The 18,192-nt window shown below is 40.3% G+C and overlaps 1 protein-coding gene across 1 annotated transcript; it reads right to left on the bottom strand.

Moving 5' to 3' along the window:
- Positions 1–2,638: 2,638 nt before the first annotated feature.
- Positions 2,639–17,945, bottom strand: GM2A (ganglioside GM2 activator). Its single transcript, XM_014063126.2, has 4 exons — positions 17,568–17,945; positions 11,989–12,141; positions 5,463–5,645; positions 2,639–4,400 (listed from the first exon to the last, which is right to left on the bottom strand). The coding sequence occupies exons 1-4, from the start codon at positions 17,682–17,684 to the stop codon at positions 4,227–4,229; spliced, it is 627 nt and encodes a 208-aa protein (XP_013918601.2). The 5' UTR covers positions 17,685–17,945; the 3' UTR covers positions 2,639–4,226.
- Positions 17,946–18,192: the final 247 nt, after the last annotated feature.

Genomic DNA, 18,192 nt, shown 5'->3' on the forward strand with positions numbered 1-18,192 from the left:
ATGATAAGAGAGTGGAGGAAACAGGAGGATCAGCTGCGAAAAGTAGATAAAAGCAAGCACACTTTTCGTGGGCATGCCGCAAAGTGGCCACAGTTAGACATGGACATGAAAGAATGGATCACACGTCACCAGAATAATGGCTTCTCAGTCTCTACAAAAATGGTAATATATGAAGCCAAACGCATTGCGGTAGAGAAAGGCATTCAGGATTTTACTGGATCACCATCGTGGTGCTACAGATTTATGAGGCGATGTGGCCTTGCTATGCGCAAAAAACCTAGAATTGCGCAAAAACTGCCAAAAGAGTATGAATCTAAGATTCTGTCTTTTCGTAAATTTGTAATTGATGCTAGGAAGAAAAATGATTTTGAAATTGGCCAAATTGGGAACATGGATGAAGTCCTGCTAACCTTTGATGTGCCATCTAATAACACTGTTGATCTGAAAGGTGCCAAAACCATAACTGCGAAAACCTCAGGACATGAGAAAACACATTACACAGTTGTGTTGTCCTGCTGTGCAGACGGTACCAAGTTGCCACCGATGTTAATTTTCAAAACGAAAAACTTTCCAAAAGAAGCGATTCCGCAAGGAGTTGTTGTGCACATCCATGAGAAAGGATGGATGGACGAAAATGGAATGAGAGTATGGGTTGAAAAAGTGTGGTCTAAACGTCCCGGAGGACTTCTGAAAAAACCTGCTTTATTAGTGCTCAACCAATTAAGAGCACATATTAGTGAAACTACAAAAAAGAGCTTTAAAGAAGCGAAGACTCATCTAGCTGTAATTCCTGGGGGTCTTACCAGCCAGTTGCAACCTCTTGACGTTTCCCTCAACCAACCATTTAAAGTCTTTATGCGAGAAGAGTGGAACAAATGGATGGCTGCTGGTAATCATGATCTAACACCTACTGGACAAATGAAGAGACCCACTATCACTCAAGTTTGTGAATGGGTTAAAACATCATGGCACTCGGTGAAGGATGAAATTGTTGCCCGGTCATTCAAAAAATGTGGCATTAGCAATGCTTTAGATGGAACTGAAGATGATATCATTTATGAAGGTAGCGAAGAAAGCGGTATCAGTGATTGTGAGCAACTGAGCTTCATAAATTCTAACACTAGCGATGATGAGTCTTTGGGGTTTCCAGAAAAGTAGAAAAGTGATTGAACCTTAAAGTCTCTCCTCATTTGTTAATGATGGTAATGATGGTTCTTAATACTGCTGTTGACTTTATAGGGTTGAAATATTATTCTGCTATATTTTATTAAATATATTAATTATTAATTAATTAATTAATTAATTAATACACCATTTGGTTCAGAATATTTTTTTTCTTGTTTCCTCCTCTAAACCTAGATGCGCCTTATTGAGCAAAAAATATGGTAATTTTATATGGTTGTTTTTTTTCCACTAACTACTATCAAGTCACTTTAATAAAATATGTAGAAAGGAGGATGTAAAATAGTGGTTAAGAATGTGTTTTGTACTATGCCTGTTTATGTAATAAAATACATTAAAAGGAGACATCTTCATGAAGAGCTTTTCTTATATAGTGATAGGCTATTGCAGTCCAGATGTGTTTTTTAAAAAAATATGCTGTATTGAAATTCATTTTCAATAAATGGAACTGGAAACAAAATCTGGTTTTGTTCTAGTAGTTTAGTAACTGAATAATGTTTTTTAAAATCCAAATAAGAATTTTCCTAGCTATGAATCATTATACAATAAAAAATTGTTAACATTTGTTGCCTGACTATCACAGGTCTCTTAAAAAATACTTCAACTGAAATAGTAAAAGGTCAGCAACTTTAAATTGTCGTTAAAAGCAGTAGAATCAAAAAGTACATTTCTGCACAGAAAGGCAGCTGTAGAAGCTAAGCGTCTTAGTGCTCAGAGGACAAAGTGAAAAAAAATCAACAGAATACATCCAAGGTTATTCCTTGCAGTTGGAAGAAAGATTCTGTAATTTTTAAATCAATAAACTGCTGCCAAGGCTAATTCTTAAACCAGAGCTATAAGGGCAAGGATTTTTTCTGGATTGTTTGCATGAATGCATCTTAAGCACTAGCTAGCATGGTCAGGGGGCAGGGATTATCTGCATTGTACCTCATTGGCTCTGGCTAACTGCAAAAAGCTAAGCTGCTATCATATCTAATATATTTGGATGGGAGATGTCCAAGGAAACGTCACAACTATAGGTTAGACTGGGAAGTAAAAGAGAACCCCAGAAGGTTGCAAGGACATACTATACTTTTCTATTATTGCTGGAATCAATTGCATACTGTAGAAACATTTAGGCAACTACAAGGAATCAACTCCAACTCTAGAGCAGCTTACTTTTCAGTAGTCCAAAATATCCAGAAGATAATCTGAGAGCTTGTAGGGTATAGCACCTAAGGTGCTAGAGTAAAAATGGGAAACCATGTTCTAGTTTTCCCTTAGATTGTGAAAACCAGCTAGGGGAACTCAATCAAATCATTCCTTCTAGGTCCAAAACAGCTTCTGTCTCTAACAAGCTGGTGATTAAGTATCACTTCATGGTATGTCAGCTTGGCTTTAAGAATTGCAGCCAGCCCAGTGTAAAAGAAACAGATCTTGCAACAAACGCTCAAAAAGAACAGCACACCAATAAAGATGCCTATTATAATGGCTCATTGTTAATACTTCGCAAACACTGTGATAGGAAAAGGTTTCTAGTTGTAACATTCTTTGCTGAGTCAGCAATAATACTCTTGTTGCATCAGAGAATAGCAATAGCACTTAGACTTATATACTGCTTCACTGTGCTTTTACAACCTTCTCTAGGCGGTTTACAGAATCAGCATACTGCCCCCAACAATTTGGGTCCTCATTTTACCCACCTCGGAAGGATGGAGGGCTGAGTCAACCTTGAGCCTGGTGAGATTTGAACTGCCAAATTGCCGGCAGTCAGCAGAAGTAGCCTGCAGTACTGCACTATAACCACTGCGCCACCGTCACTCTTATCACTTGTCAATCATTGTTTGGAGACTGAACCTTCTGTAACAGGATATTTATACATGGCATTCAAACTATGGCACAATGTCACATTTAATTGATATCTTATTTGATTATCTCCTGGGTCACTAATTTGTTCTCCAATTAGACGATCAGTTTTGTTTAATGCACAGGATGTACGATATGTTAGAAAATAATAGATAGTTGGGTTCTACAATATTTGTAAGTGGAGCCAGCTGGTTGCTTAGGAACAAGAAAATCAATCTTCAAACAAGGAGAGAAATGCTCATTTAGAGGAATATGTGCTGCTTTGCCCAGCAATATCCCTGCAAGCACTTAAGGTTTCTTTTTTTTAAAAAAGTTAGTGCATTCTTATATGAAAATGGAAACTGCTCACTTTAAAAAAAATGCTTCTTTTCATGGTTGCTGTGACTCACCTCCCCAAGAAAACATTTAAGAGTATGAATAAAAGGACAAGGACACAAGTTTTTTATGCAGTGGATAATACTAGCTAACAAAATGTACCACTTAAAATAAGGGTATAAATGGAATGTATTGCAAAAACTAAATGGGAACAATCCTGATTTTCTCAGTATTTTTCTTAGCTCCCTCATTCACAAAGCTCAACTCAGGATAAAAAAAAGGCTAGTTGAATTGCACAAGGCATCATTTAGAAACTGTCCATTCCTAAAAAAAACCAAAAAACTATTTCTGGTATACTGGAAGAGGCACTCCATATAGGTTCTGTAAAGTGTCAGAGAGGTAAATCTGGATAGACTGAAGGAGCATCCACAAAGTAGAAAATGTAATTTCTCCAGGGTTTTTTTTTGACACCTGGTTCAGATTATCCTGTCATCAGTGCACTGTCACTACCTCCTGCCTTGAAGAGGCCTCTATCTACCATTTAAGATTCTGGAATGTAGGGAAATATAATAAGGGAATGCTGCAGTGGAGTGCTCCAATGCTTGGCCCATTGCACTGGCAATGTGTCTGCTAGCTAAACATACGCTTAATATATGCACATTTCCATTGCTATAATTTGTAAAACCTGATCCTAAGTTTTAGATGCACAGGAAACTTTTTTCTAATAAGGAGCATTATTTCCAATCGGTGTTCCCAGTAATCAACAGCAGTCACAAAAGCAGTAACTATAACACTTCCTCTTTAAATGCTGCAAAATAACTCTTCATGTTAGTCGTAACAGGATAGAAAAAAGCTGGAAGAAACATGGCCCTTGACACTGAGACTCAGTGTAGCCACCGCCGCTTCTCTGACTGCAAGGAGAAGGACAGCTTGGTGCAGGACATTTCTTGGTCCCCGTTGCTCAGCACAACTCTCATCTTGTAATCTCCATTGGTGAGGAAAGTAGGCAAATCCATGTTTGGTATGAAGAAGTCAGAGGAAGGAAGGTTGTAGGTACCCTGAAAAGAAGAAAGACAAACCATCCCATCAGTCTCCATAAATTAATACACTGCCTTTGCCTGTCTATCAGGGAAAGGCAGTTTATCAGTTTCAATACCAATAAACCACACCAAGGATATCATTTAAAACAGAAGCCGAAATGAGGAAGTGTTTACAGGATGAGCCACTGAACTAGCTCTTCAGTGTAACCAGTAGACGACCAATGCAAATTGCTTAAACAAAACTGTGTACTTGAAAATAACCCAGTATGGGTAAGTCCACTGTTTCTTCTATACTGTTATTCAGTTTCTCGAAGCAGTTGTGGATAGTCAACCTAGGCAAATCTTCTATAACTCAAGACGCTGGCTAGCTCCTCCAAGAAAAAGGATAATTACTAGGGCAAGGTGGATTGCTAAAAGCAGATTTGAAAAAAGAACTTGTAAATTAACACTAGCAGAATAGCAATGAGCAACAGAATCGGGCTGAAATGGGGCAAAACAAGGAGTTCTGGAAAAGTTGCACAAGGATTGCATTTTGTGGTCTGTCTTTCCATAGCAAGCCATATGCTTTCACTGAAAATCCAGATCCCCCTTTGAAAGGTGCCCAGTTCTATTTGCAAGTTAATTCCTTTATTTTAATGCATCTTTTTTTTTATTGATAAGAAGTTGTCAGAGAGATGTGCTGCATTATGAGCCACTTGAATGTATCCCTTATGTAATTGTAAGGCTTTGGTTATGTAAATAGTAAAAAAAAAACTAAAATCTTAGAGCAGATTTTACTATGGCTGAAAATCAGTGACATGCGGTGAGGTTTATGGCTGGTGAGGCAGCCTTTTTCCTTTTACATTTTCTTTTCTTTTCATGATGACAGTGGTGAGGCTCTGCCTCCCCTGACTGCATGTCCCTGCTGAAAATCCTGGCAAGTTTATTATCTACTTCTGGACAGAGCTGCATGAATGGAGGCACACAATTATTGGAGGTGTACAACTTTACAGAGAGAGGAGTATGAGGAGCTGCCGATGCCCAAAGAATTTTGTTGCTGTGTTTCCAAGACTAAGAAACAAAAGGAGGAAGAAGGCTCACCGCTTTGAATGGGCAGTGACATGGAATGCCGTAACTTTGCAATGGCTGTGGACATGGCTCGCCTGGAGGGATGAGACTGTCCAGCATGGCGCAAGTATCATCATAGGTACAGCTCCCAAGCTGATCCACACAAGGGATTTTTATCCACATATCTCCAAGCTTCTTCTCCAGTATGACACTTGCCTGGAAATAGACGTGAGCATTAAATATTCTGTCTGAAAATTTCTTCATGTCATTAATTCAACCTGGTGTTTCTCTTCCCCCCTCCTCCCCCACAAATAGGATGTTGACAACAAATTAGTCAAAATAACTTGAGAAATCAGTGATTGCACATCAATTTTCTGAATATGTATCACTATTTAGGCTACTTGCTTGGATGAAATAAAGCAATAAGACTCAATTCATCTTTAAATATAGGAGTGAGGAACTGAATCTGGTCCAACAGCTAAATTCAGGACCCCAACTTACCTGGGAGAAGATAAATGTGAGACACACCTTGAAAGAGATGTAAACCTCAGCCTCAGAAAAACTCCTTTTCCTTCTACCGCTGTCACCTTTAGGACAAAGGATGCTACACTCTCCCAATAAGCTCAACTGGGAGATCCAATTGGAAGTTACCATTTTACTTTTTTATTCATTTTGGGATAAAGTATGGGAAAAAGCCATTTGCAAAACATTGTTTAATTATAAAATGCACCGTATTAAAAGAATATGTTCATGGACAGGATTTATTCTCTATGAAATCATCCAACATTACAGGAGTTAAAAGGGAGGGTAACAATATCTTTCTATAAGGAGTATTAATAAGCAAAACATACACTTTAATGTTAAGCTATAATCAAGTGGGCACCTCTAACCCTAATGATCAAACAGGAAACTAATGACAGCCAGATGCAACTTTTACTTTAATTAAGCAAGGCAGCTCTTATGTTCTCAGATATCATAAGCCACCACCTGTGAGCAGTAGACAGCTGTACAAATTCTGCAAGGTTCCTTCACACTCTCCCCATTTATATATTCTTTTTAGTACAGAAAGCAGTTTTCTCCAACCTGATGCTTTCCAAAGGTTTTAAGTTAACATGCCAATCCCCGCAACCTAGGCTGGCTAATAGATGAAACACCATCCTCTAACATTGTGATGGCAAGCCTATGGCATGCATGCCACAAGTGGTATGTGGAGCCCTCTCTGTGGGCATGTGAGCCATCGCCCCAGCTCAGCTCCACTGTGCATGTGCGTGGGCCTCCCGCCGGCCAGCTGATTTTTGAGTCTCATGTAGGAGACCCACATGTTTGGGTCTCATGCATGCGCATGCATGCTCAGGAGCGCACGCACATGCACAGGGGTAGTGCTCCCCTCGTGGTCCATTTTTGCTCCCAGGAGGCTGCAGAGGTGCCTACTAGCCCAAAATGGGGCACGGAGGGTCACACGCATATGCGCGGGAAGCATGAGGAATCACATGCACATATGGGGGAGCATGGGGTGTGCTTGTGCAGGGGGTGGGTGCACAGGGGGGTCATGCATGCACTGCATTATGGGTGTGGGCGCACATGCTTTTAGCACGCAATGACATAAAGGTTAGCCATCACTGCTCTAACACATCTGCAAAGTATCAGCTGATGTCAAAATATAACCTCTTCTTTCTCAGCCATTTATTCCCAGCCCGTGACGCTTCCGATCCACAGATCGTGAGTGTGACATCCTTGCACTAAAGAAAATCAACCCTGACTGTCCTTTGGAAGGACAGATCCTGAAGCTGAAACTCAAACACTTTGGCCACCAAATAAGAGAGGGCTTGCTGGGAAAAAGACCCTGATATTGGGAAAGACTGAAGGCAAAAGGAGAAGGGGATGGCAGATAGTTAAGATTGTGTCATTGACACAATGAACATGAATTTGGGCAAACTCCAGGAGACAGTGCAGGTCAGGGCGGCCTGGTGTGCTGTGGTTCATGGGGTCACAAAGTGTTGGACTGAATAAGCGACTAAACAATAATAAATGGCTCGACCCCATTGCTCTGTGCTGGTCCTCAAAGGGAAAAAAAGCCTTCACAAGCACAGTTTAAGTACACAAGGTGGCCATGCATGCAAAAAAAAATCCCCTAACTAAGCCTCTGGGCTCTGACTGGATTGCCTCTTCCCCGCCCAAAAGCATGATAAGTATTCACATGACAAGTACTCACAAGGTGGGTCAGCCTGTGTGGTTTCAAAGGTCTCAGATGCTTGTCCTGTTTTCTGTGATGCTTCTGAGAACAGCTGAATCATTGCTTTTTTTCCCCCTATGCAAGGGATTCTTTCCCTTCCACATGTGGTCTGCCCACTGCTTTCAAATCAGCTCTGAGTTTTCCCACACCGCCTTCTCTATTCATAAGCAGGTACAATTTATCTCTCACTCATTACCAGCACCTCCCAAACACACAGCGGAAGGGAGTCTGCCACATGGAAGTTGGGAAGAACTGGTGTGGACTCACTTCTCACAGGGTGTGTTTGTGTGTGCGTGAATTATTGAGTCACTTTACCCTTCCTGATCCCCACAGAGATCAGCTGCCACTGGGGTTAGCTACGATGCTTCTGTTTCCCAGAAATTTAAAATACAGCAAAGGGACAGTGACTTTGTGGTTTGCAACATCCACCGGACATAATATCTAGTTAGGCGAGGTGGGAAACCATTGCACTATGAAATGAAAACATAGGTGGGAGGAAGGGCATTCATTGAATGTCTTTGGATTTTTCTCCTGTTAGCCGGAGGAAGTAGTAACAGGCACATTTTTTCCCAGCTTTCTGAGTGTGGCTGGAGCTGAAGACGTCAGCAAACTGGCTGCCAACAACTTCTGAGTAGCAGGAAATTGCAATGAAATGCTCTTGAGGAACATGCCTGAAGGAATTGTACTTCCTCAAGGAGAGATGAGAGTTTGATTGTCCCTGAGTATCATTTTTAATAATTAACCTAATAAATACTTTCTGGACTACCAAGTTGCACTTTTCCAAGTTTTGCAATATAGTATTTCTCTCTCTCTCTCTCAAAAAAAAAAAAAAGAATTAAAAATCTCTGTTTTAGTCCAAAGACGTAGAGGAATGTTTGAGGAAAGTGGAAATTGGACTGAATGGATTTGGGCATGCAGCCCCTGCAAAACTGCCATGGCCAGGGGGCAAACTGCACCCCTGGACAAAATCTTTCTGCGGAATTGGAGAAATCAAGCATAGGTCACAGCAGCCAAATAAATGAGTGAAATTAAATTATCAGAGGCCACACACTGAGTTTCTCATGATGGATTTTCTACTTATGTTCCATTTTCACAAGACTCTTATGTGGCCTCTAACATTTTAAACTAAATTCAACTTCTCCAAGTTCCCTATTGAAAGATATTAAGCTTACTTTGTTCTCTAAAGGGTAATTTTTCAGGCATTGCTATCAAGGCCAATGTACTCTTGCATAAATATTAAGAAAACCTCTAGGCCAGGGGTGTCAACTTGATTTCACTGAGGGCCGCATCAGGGTTGTGTTTGACCACAGGGGGTCAGGGGTGTGGGGCCAGAGGGCATGGCCAGCTCAATAACTGTTTTTGGCTGCAATGGCCTCCTACAGCCCTCTCCCAGCAAAAATGGAACTCGAGAGGGCTGTGTGCCCCACCCACCCCCAGTTCTGATTTTGCTGGCAGAAGCACTGCAGGCTCCTTCACAATTTCCAGGGCAGCCTCGTGGGCCAGATCTAAGCACCCCACAGGCTGGATCCGGGCCCCGGGCCTTGAGTTTCACACCCTACTCTAGGCCTAAACTCAAGAAAAATGCATGTCCTATGTCTAAGCATGTACTGTCTGGCCACATATGAGCAATATCTCCTTCCCTCCCTTTCTTTAAAAAAAAAGAAGAAAGTTGGAGCAAAATGTAGACCATTCAGGTTTGAAAACAACCTTGAACATGTAAATGTACATATCATGTCACCGTTTTCTAGTTAGAAGCAAACCTCAGTTTGCCATTTTGAGTCAACCACAATTCAAGCGAATGAACAAACCATAGCATTATATCTGAAAGGACTCCATATTTAAAACTATCTTGTGACTCTACAGCAGGAAAAGCCAGTGGGCTATCAGTTGATTCAAGCTGAAGTCCATGGGAGGAATACGGAAGGGTTGCAACACTAGGTGGGTCGGAAACCATCCTGGAGATTACCCAAGAACACAAAGTCTTACTACTTCTTTTGATAGGATTTCATTCTATTTCATCTGATGTCCCCATCTCAATGCCTGAAATCCAGAACAGGAAAAACAGCACTAGAGCTCAAAAAAAAAAAATGGTGCTAGAATGAACACAGCTACGAGAACTAGTAACAGAATGATGAAAAAACCAGTAAGACAGGAAAAGACTTGCGAAAATGGGAAAGTAATAAGAAAACAGCGTACAACATCTGAGCTAAATGACAACTCACATTCTCAGGCCTGGGGCTCAAAGGCTCATATATATATATCATTTTTCAAGACTCATAAAGTTTTGCATACAACCAGGTAGGTTGTATCAGTACAATCAAAAAATTCAAAGCAATTTTCATTATATTACTCTGTGGGTGTTATCTACAGCCTTTAAGAGTCTTTGAAGGCTGACATCATTCTGGATGTGAAATTTCTGAAGATCTGATTTTATTATTATCTCTTAGAAATATGGCTGAAGCTAGACTATGGCATGGATAAGTACAGATAGTCCTTGACTTACTACAGTTCACTTAGTGAACGTTCAAAGTGTACAACAGCACTGAAAAAAAATGACTTCCAACATATTTCACACTTATGACCATTGCAGCATCCCCATGGTCACATTCGGACGCTTGACAACTCACTCATATTTATGATGGTTGCAAAGTCCCAGGCTCATGTGACCCCCTTTTGCAACCTTCTGACAAGCAAAGTCCATGGGAAAGCCAGATCCACTTAATAAATGTGTTTGTTAAGTGAATCATGTTACTAATTTAACACCTGCCACGATTCACTTAACAAATGTGGCAAGAAAAGACATAAAATGAGGCAAAACTTATGTAACATGAATTTTGGGCTGAATTGTGGTTGTATGTCAAGGACTACCTGTAGTTGCTTAACATGAGACTATAAGCCAGAATTCACTTCCATTTTTAAAAATGTTTTATATGGCTACCTAACTCCCAGTTAGCTTACATAGGCTAAAAACATATAAACCAAATTAACCAATAACACTATGCACCAGGGGTGGGTTTCTCGCCCCGTTCCAATCGGTTCGGTTGGAACGGGGCCGGCGGCGTCCTTGTGCACGTGCGCAGCACACGCATGCGTACTAGCGTCTGTGTGATGCTCCAGCTGCTCCTGGAGGATCGCGCAGGCACTGTATGCGTCCTGCGCATGCGTGGAAGCGCAGAACTCGTCAAAACCGGGTAAGGAACGTGGGCGGGCGGGTGGGCCCTTCGCTGTTCCTGGAAGTTACTTACTTCCGGGTTCGCCGACCAACCGGTTCGCGGGGACCATCGCGAACTGGTTGAAACCCACCCCTGCTACGCACTATACGCTGAAACAAGTAGTATCACAACACAACATAAAGGGTGTCAAAACCACACATATTCCAATGACATTACAGGTCATTCAATGCTGAGTTGGTTCAAGAAGTTTCTCAACCTTGATCATTAAAAAGAGTGGACTTGAACTCTTAGAATTCCACAGCCAGCATGGAGAGTTGAAGTTCATACTACTGAAGTGGCCAAAGTTGAGAAACATTGTCCTAAAACATCTTCAAGCACCCTTACCTTTTTCTGTTTGGAGGATGGCCAATTTTTTTAGTCACAAGGAACTGAAAATACGAAGTGGGGAAATTATGCAAAATACATGGCTAATATGTTCCGTATTTGGGGAGTGTTGTTTTTCTTGTTTTTTTGTTTCATTTTTAAGGGTGTAGGGCCTATTTTAGGGCATATAGCTTCCCTGCGTTTTCTGACTTAATATGGCTGGAAAGTGCAGAACCACTTTTCAAATCATTACACTGCTAAAATCTGGCCTTGGGTCTGCAGACTATTCACTCCTAGTGTACTGGAAGAAATGTCTTTCTATGACAACAATTAGGAGTGGAAATGGTTTTAGTAAGAGGCAGCACTAAGATGGTTGTGAGTTATCTTGGAAACTAAGCAGAGTCTGCCAGGGTTGATGCTTTGATGGGGCATCAGCTGAGAATGACAGAGCTGCTGAGTGGACTGGAAAATTGAAAAGATCAAAATCCCAGAAGGCAGCTTTCTATTCGGTTCCAAGAAAACTACATGGATTCAGTCATCAGGATTTGAACATTACTCAAAGATGCCTTTATCTAGGAAAGAAAGAACAAGGAGGGAGCTGAAAAAATTGGGGCTATTGGTGTCCAAGTTGAACCACCACAAAAATAAAATCTTATATAATGCAATGTTACATCAGGCCTAGTTTACAGTAAAAGGCACCAAATAAATATGTTTATTTTAACAACTATACTACTATCAGAGATGCAAGTAACAATTTTGGTTTGGTTTTGATCCATCACTTTGCACATACCTTTAGAGGAGCACAGAGGATTATCGTGCTGGACCCTGTTACACTGACTGTCACATCTCCAGGGACAGCAATCGGATCAGGACTTACAGACAGACTCTTAATCATTGCAGGTTCCGATGGAGGACCACAGTTCTCCCATGCAAAGTTTTGGACCTAAATGTGTGAAGAAAGACCAGATTTAAACATGTGCATTAAGTTTGACAGGAAGACCTTCCCCAATCTCGTGGGAAACTCTGGGCTAAATTGGCAATTCAGCTCAAATACATCTGGAAAACCCCAGCATAAAGACAACTATGTTATGTTTTCCTTCATGGGATAAATAATAGTTTAAAAACTTGAAATGCATAAATTAATTAAGGGGAAAAGGGGGAGAAGTTGAAATATGCCTTTCTAACACTTTCTATCCTATTTTCGATTGAACTAATTGTAGATTTCCTTCCTTTTATTCAATAAGATCTGTACTTATATGATAAAATCTGCATTTTTAGACTTTTTCTGAAGGCTCCCATGAACCACCGCACTAGGTTTAAAGACATCAGAATGCTATTTTCCAAGATTTCTAGAATAAGCTTCTGCCAAACATTCTCTGTTAATTTTTAATATGGAAGACCATCAGATCATGTCAAACCCTCTGTTTGGAACCAGAAGAGATACAAAAAAAAAAAAAAAGATTTATGACTTCAGTTAATCCTATATTTACATTCGGTTCCTGCATAAAACTTATTTACATAGGTGGCCTTCAAAAGTCCACAGTCAGAAAACATTTTTGTTCTTCTTGTTTTCTTTAAGTAGCAAAGTACAAGCCAGGCTGTAGCAAAACTTGAAAAAGGCAAAAGCTTTCTGAACAGGCAGGAGAACTAGAACAGGTTTCCCATCCAAGATGTCTTCCAGATGTATTGAGACTACAGTTGTCCAGGATCTTGGTCACCACCTCTGAAGAGCCCTAGATTGGACGAAGCAAAGCTAGAACGTTGCCGTGGCTCTTTGCTTTGCAGTATCATCCCATGGTGGTCTTGGGATTTCAACTATTCTACTACCTGCTGGAGAATTATCTTCGCAGTTATAATTCCACTACAGGTAGACCTCGACTTACAAATACAATTGAGCCCCAAAATTACGTTAAGAGACATTTGTTTTGCCCCATTTTATGACCTTTCTTGCCACAGTTGTTAAGTGAATCACGGCAGTTGATTAAGTTAGTAACCTGGTTGTTAAGTGAACTTGGCTTCCACATTGATTTGGTTAGTCAGAAGGTCACAAAAGGTGATCATATGACCTTGGGGTACAGCAATGGTCATAAACAAGAACCCGTTGCCAAGTGTCTGAATTTTGATCGCAGGATAATGGGGATGCTACAAATCTCGGAACTGTGAAAAATGGTCATAAGTCACATTTTTCAGTGCCGTTGTAACTTTGGTCACTAAATGAACTGTTGTAAGTCGAGGATTACCCGTACAATGGCCTCACTGGACACTACAGACGCCATCAAAGTCTTACACTTCCTTATGAAAATGCAGGATTCGGCTGACCCAGCTCTTCAGGATTGGCAAGTACCAGCACTTTTAATTTTTAATGAGAAGTGCTTTCTGTGTAGGAGTTTTCTATTGTTTGAGGAAAGCCTTCACGGGACTGGTTAGACAGGATGACTCTCCTTAGTTCCAATTGGTAAAATATCAGTTGAAAGCCACTTTTAACACAGAAGCAAGGCACCCCAATCTAACAATTTCATCACAAGAATACTTCAGGTCTGTACATGTAACAGTCGTGACACACCTCAGAACTTCATGAGGATCACTGTGTCCCTTGCTCAATGAGGTGCTATTGGGTAAGTCTAAATTTACACACATCTTTAAAAAAGAGAATTGGGATTGCAGTTTAATTATTAAGCTTCATATTTAACAAACACAGCATTCTTGTGCAAAGACATTTTACCAAAGTGTTGCAAAATCTCTGCTTCATTTGCTCAATTGTAATCTATGGCAAACTGGTAATATGTAATTTGCAAGATACCAATAAAGGAGAATATTTGTAGCTCAGGGCTGAAATGAGGGGTCCTTGATGTTCTAAGCTTGATTTTCTTTATGTCTTTATTTATTAACATTATTTATTTACCCAAACTAGGTAACATCAGCAGTGCTTAGTAAAGTGTGGAATTTACTCTCAGTTTATATTCTAGTGGCTTCAAGACCACTTCCATTAACACTGACAGAACAAGCCATTAGAATATAAACTGAGAGCAAACCCTACTCCTTACTAGCACTGATAATGTTACCTAGTTTGGGTAATGAAATGTCCGCATAAAAACAACCAAGCTCTGAGAGCACCAAGGACCCCTTATTTAGAATGTAATGTTTTATAAGTAACATTAGAGATAATTTTGAAAGCAAACTTATTAGATTCCAAGCTAGGTATCAATTTTGAAAAAGAAGGTATTTAGGCCCATGCACTGATTGATCAATCAATAGCCCTCCAAAAAGCAGAGCTGCATATCCAAAAAGAATGTGTGTCTTATATATCCTAGAACTGCACCAGGAATTCATAATGCATATGGGAAATTATGTCTGCATGCTATGTCATGCATTAAATTTTGCGAAATTTCAAAACAACAGCTGTTCTTCTGAAATAAGATGGTGGACTTATTCCTATTGCCCAGTTGCTCTGTCTCCAAAATCAACCATCAATCATTTCTAGTAAACAGGAACATCACTTTGTCAACACACAGGCATGTTTTCCAGCTGCTGTTTCTCAAGGTAATATTTTCCTCTTTATCCTCTTTGAGTGCTCCTGTCTGTTTTGGCTGATGTGGTTTATTTCCTTACAAACTATTTCCAGAAGTCCAATGGCTACTTCACACAGGAATAGCCCTGAATTGCATCAATCATTAACATGATCTTATTGTCTTTTAGAGTGATCTTTATCAATAATTCTATAATAACAGTAGTAATATTTGTATTATAAATAGAAGACTGACAGTTTGAAATCTGGCAAACATTTCTATTACTATTCCCCACCCACCCACCTACCCATAATCTCACTAGTTTTTCTTAAGGATTGTTTTGTTTTTAAAAAATCGGCCCCACATTTCATCATTCCCCCAGTCATTTGAAATTTAAAGGTTACATCTACTCTGGGTTTCCCCACTCTGAAGGGATCTGGAGAAATAATAACCTGATGTATCACTGGAAAAAGTACTCAGGTAAAATAAAGGTAAAGGTTCCCCTCGCACATAAGTGCTAGTCGTTACCGACTCTAGGAGGGGGTGCTCATCTCCGTTTCAAAGCCGAAGAGCCAGCACTGTCCAAAGAAGTCTCCGTGTTCATGTGGCTGGCATGACTAAACGCTGAAGGCGCACGGAACGCTATTACCTTCCCACCAAAAATGGCTCCTATTTTTTCTACTTGCATTTTTACATGCTTTCGAACTGCTAGGTTGGCAGAAGCTGGGAGAAGTAACGGGAGCTCACCCCGTTATATGGCGCTAGGGATTCGAACCGCCAAACTGCCTACCTTTTTGATCGACAAGCTCAGTGTCTTAGCCACTGAGTCACCTTTTTTTTTAATAGTCCATTATAAAAAAATCCTGAGTGTTAACCCAGCAACCTTCTGTTCTCAAGGCATATGTTACACTCACTGCACCATTGTAATGTTACTCATCAAAGTAGCTATAAAACCAACACTTCAGTAGGAAAAGCATTATTTTAAAATTGGATACATGTGCATTTTGAACTTAATTCTGAGTGTGTGTCCTCACCCCACAATATAGCCCAAGGGTTATTTTAAAAAGGCAACTGGACTTCCTTAGTTTTTTTCCTTGAAAACATTTCACTTCATCCAAGAAACTTCTTCAATTCTTCAGAAATGTTTTCAAGGAAAAAATACTAAGAAAGTCCAATTGCCTTTTGAAAAGAACCTTTGGGACAACCATGGCCTAGATGACTGAAAATCTCCATAGATACTCCCTCCCTCTCATAAGACTCATCCCTATCAAGGGAAGTAATTGTGATTTTTCCTGGAACAGACATGAGGAGGGGGCAGCAACAGCTGGGCCAATGTGCAATGGGAAGATGTGATAACAACAGCCAATTGACAAAGTGTACTTCACAAGCAGAATGCCCCCTGAGCTATTCCACAGCCACAAGTGCCCATGTACAATTAGGTGAAATCTGGAAAGATGCTGTTGGTATATGTACACAATCCCAGGCTGAATGACTTAAAGTTCTAATTCAATTTACAGCAGAATCTTATGTACCACATAGAACCAATATCACAAACTTACTCCTCACTTACTGCCAACAAGAAGTTCATTGAACTACTTTGGATTGTTCCTTTCCTGAAGGCCAGCAAGCAGTCAACAGCATATTTAATAACCAGAGCCTTATTTTTAAATATTTTTAAAAATCCTATTATTGTACTAGTTATTTGAGGTATTGCTTATTTTTTATGTTCATTTTACTGCCCCGTGTTCTGTATTTAATATAGTCTGCCCTGAGATCCTTAGGATAATGGTCAGGTCAAACATATTTACATTAATAAATATTTATCTTGCTGCTACTCTAAAGGAAGGAGGATGAATAGGAACTCAGCAAAACACAATTCCATATATTTTGTGTGATAAACACCATTCAAATTTGCATTCAAGAACAAAGCCTTGAGCAAGATACTATCTATATATACTATCAGAGGGGGTGACTAATATAATTGTAATTATTATTATCCCACTGCTGTTTGCTCTGTTCAAACCTATATGACCAAGAATACTATCAGAAGTTTTTCCTTAGCCTGGATCTAAATACACAATTACACAGAAATAATTTCTCCATTAAGATGAGGCTTTGGGAGTCCCACTAATTATGCTTGGAGTATATTCCTATTAATTTCTAACAGGAAGGTTTCTATGAATGAGTAGCAGCGAATTCACATTCCATTGGTGACAAGAATTAGCTAGAACATCACATGCAGTTATTAGGACTGCCTGCAAAAACATAACATTAAATTTCTGCTAACAACAAAAAGTAATCAGATGTGGGCTCCTGATAATAATAGCCTCACTGTTTGAAACCCATTGTTGTTTGTTTTCCAACTAGATTGACAACCCAAGATATTACCAACTACTCTTTTAGTGTTAAATCCTTTAGAACTACCCCAAAATGAGTGTGTAGAATTTATAAGAGGCCATTCCATCACACACCCGCAGCTTAAAAATAGTTCCTGACTTACGTTTTCACACAAATAGTCTGAAGAAGAGAGCTAGGATAAAATATGAAATACAAAACGTACAAGGAGGGATTTTGTGCAGAACAATTAATCTTTCTGAAGGGGAGGGAGGGGAATACCTACAATTCCCTCCACTTCTAGCAAGGAGATTAGGTTGAAAAAGGAAGGGTCCACTAGCGCGTTATTGCACTGTAGCTTCATGCATGCGTGCAGATCAGACGCCACTCATCGTTATCTCTGTCAAAATAATAAAAATGCATTTCCCCAGGGAGCCCCCTGTTCTTTCGCATTCAAGGATCGGCCACAATTGTCTCTCGTCTTCTTCCACCCTTCATGCCAGTAGCAAAAGCTAAGTCTGCAATTTACCTTGCTCAGCGACCAGGTAATGTCCGGCGCGACAAAGCGTTGTTGTTGGGGTCCCCCATGGACAGCTGTCAACAGCTGGAGAGAGCCGACGGTCAGCCAGAGCGCCAAAGCCTGCATTTCTCAGATCAATTGGGTTAAAATCAGAAAGTATGCAGTTCACAGGCGCAGTGAGATCTAGCTCTTCGAGGATCGCTTTAAGGAACTCCAGGAAGCAAAAGATGCAAGCTCAGTTTTTCTGGGAGGAAAACTTCCCAAGAGTTCAGAGTCCACCAAAGTCTCGGGTTTTTCTTTTTGCTCTTACTGGCCTCTTGTCCTCTCCCCCTGCATCAGAGGTACCTGTGAACCCGCCTCCTTCCCCCACCAGATCTCTTGGCGGAGAAAACGTAACTTCTTTCGCAAGCTCTGAGACCGGAAAGGGAGCTCTCTCTCTCTCCATGCTCCGATGAGAGGGAAGGGCCTCCGACCTCTACTGGTACGGAAGGTGTATCGCCCAGGCGATTCGGGTGCGGTAGCTTTACAAAATGATTGATTTCTACTTTCTTTTTTAATGCTTCATTTTTTTTAAAAAAATTAATATATAAAGTTTTTTATTTTTTCATTTTCATAACAAATAATCACAAGTACA

The sequence above is a fragment of the Thamnophis sirtalis genome, unplaced genomic scaffold, assembly GCF_051295495.1.
Source record: "Thamnophis sirtalis isolate CommonGarterSnake01/CBP01778 unplaced genomic scaffold, rThaSir2_p1.2 scaffold_3, whole genome shotgun sequence".
Classification (NCBI taxonomy): Eukaryota; Metazoa; Chordata; class Lepidosauria; order Squamata; family Natricidae; genus Thamnophis; species Thamnophis sirtalis.

What these genes read in the sequence shown, in the direction of transcription:
- GM2A (XM_014063126.2), bottom strand. Translation starts at nt 17,684, where the DNA reads ATGCAGGCTTTGGCGCTCTGGCTGACCGTCGGCTCTCTCCAGCTGTTG. An exon ending in TTACCTGGTCGCTGAGCAAG is followed by an intron (nt 12,142 to 17,567) that starts GTAAATTGCAGA and finishes TCACACATTTAG; the next exon opens with GTCCAAAACTTTGCATGGGA. An exon ending in GTCACTGCCCATTCAAAGCG is followed by an intron (nt 4,401 to 5,462) that starts GTGAGCCTTCTT and finishes TCTTCTTTTCAG; the next exon opens with GGTACCTACAACCTTCCTTC.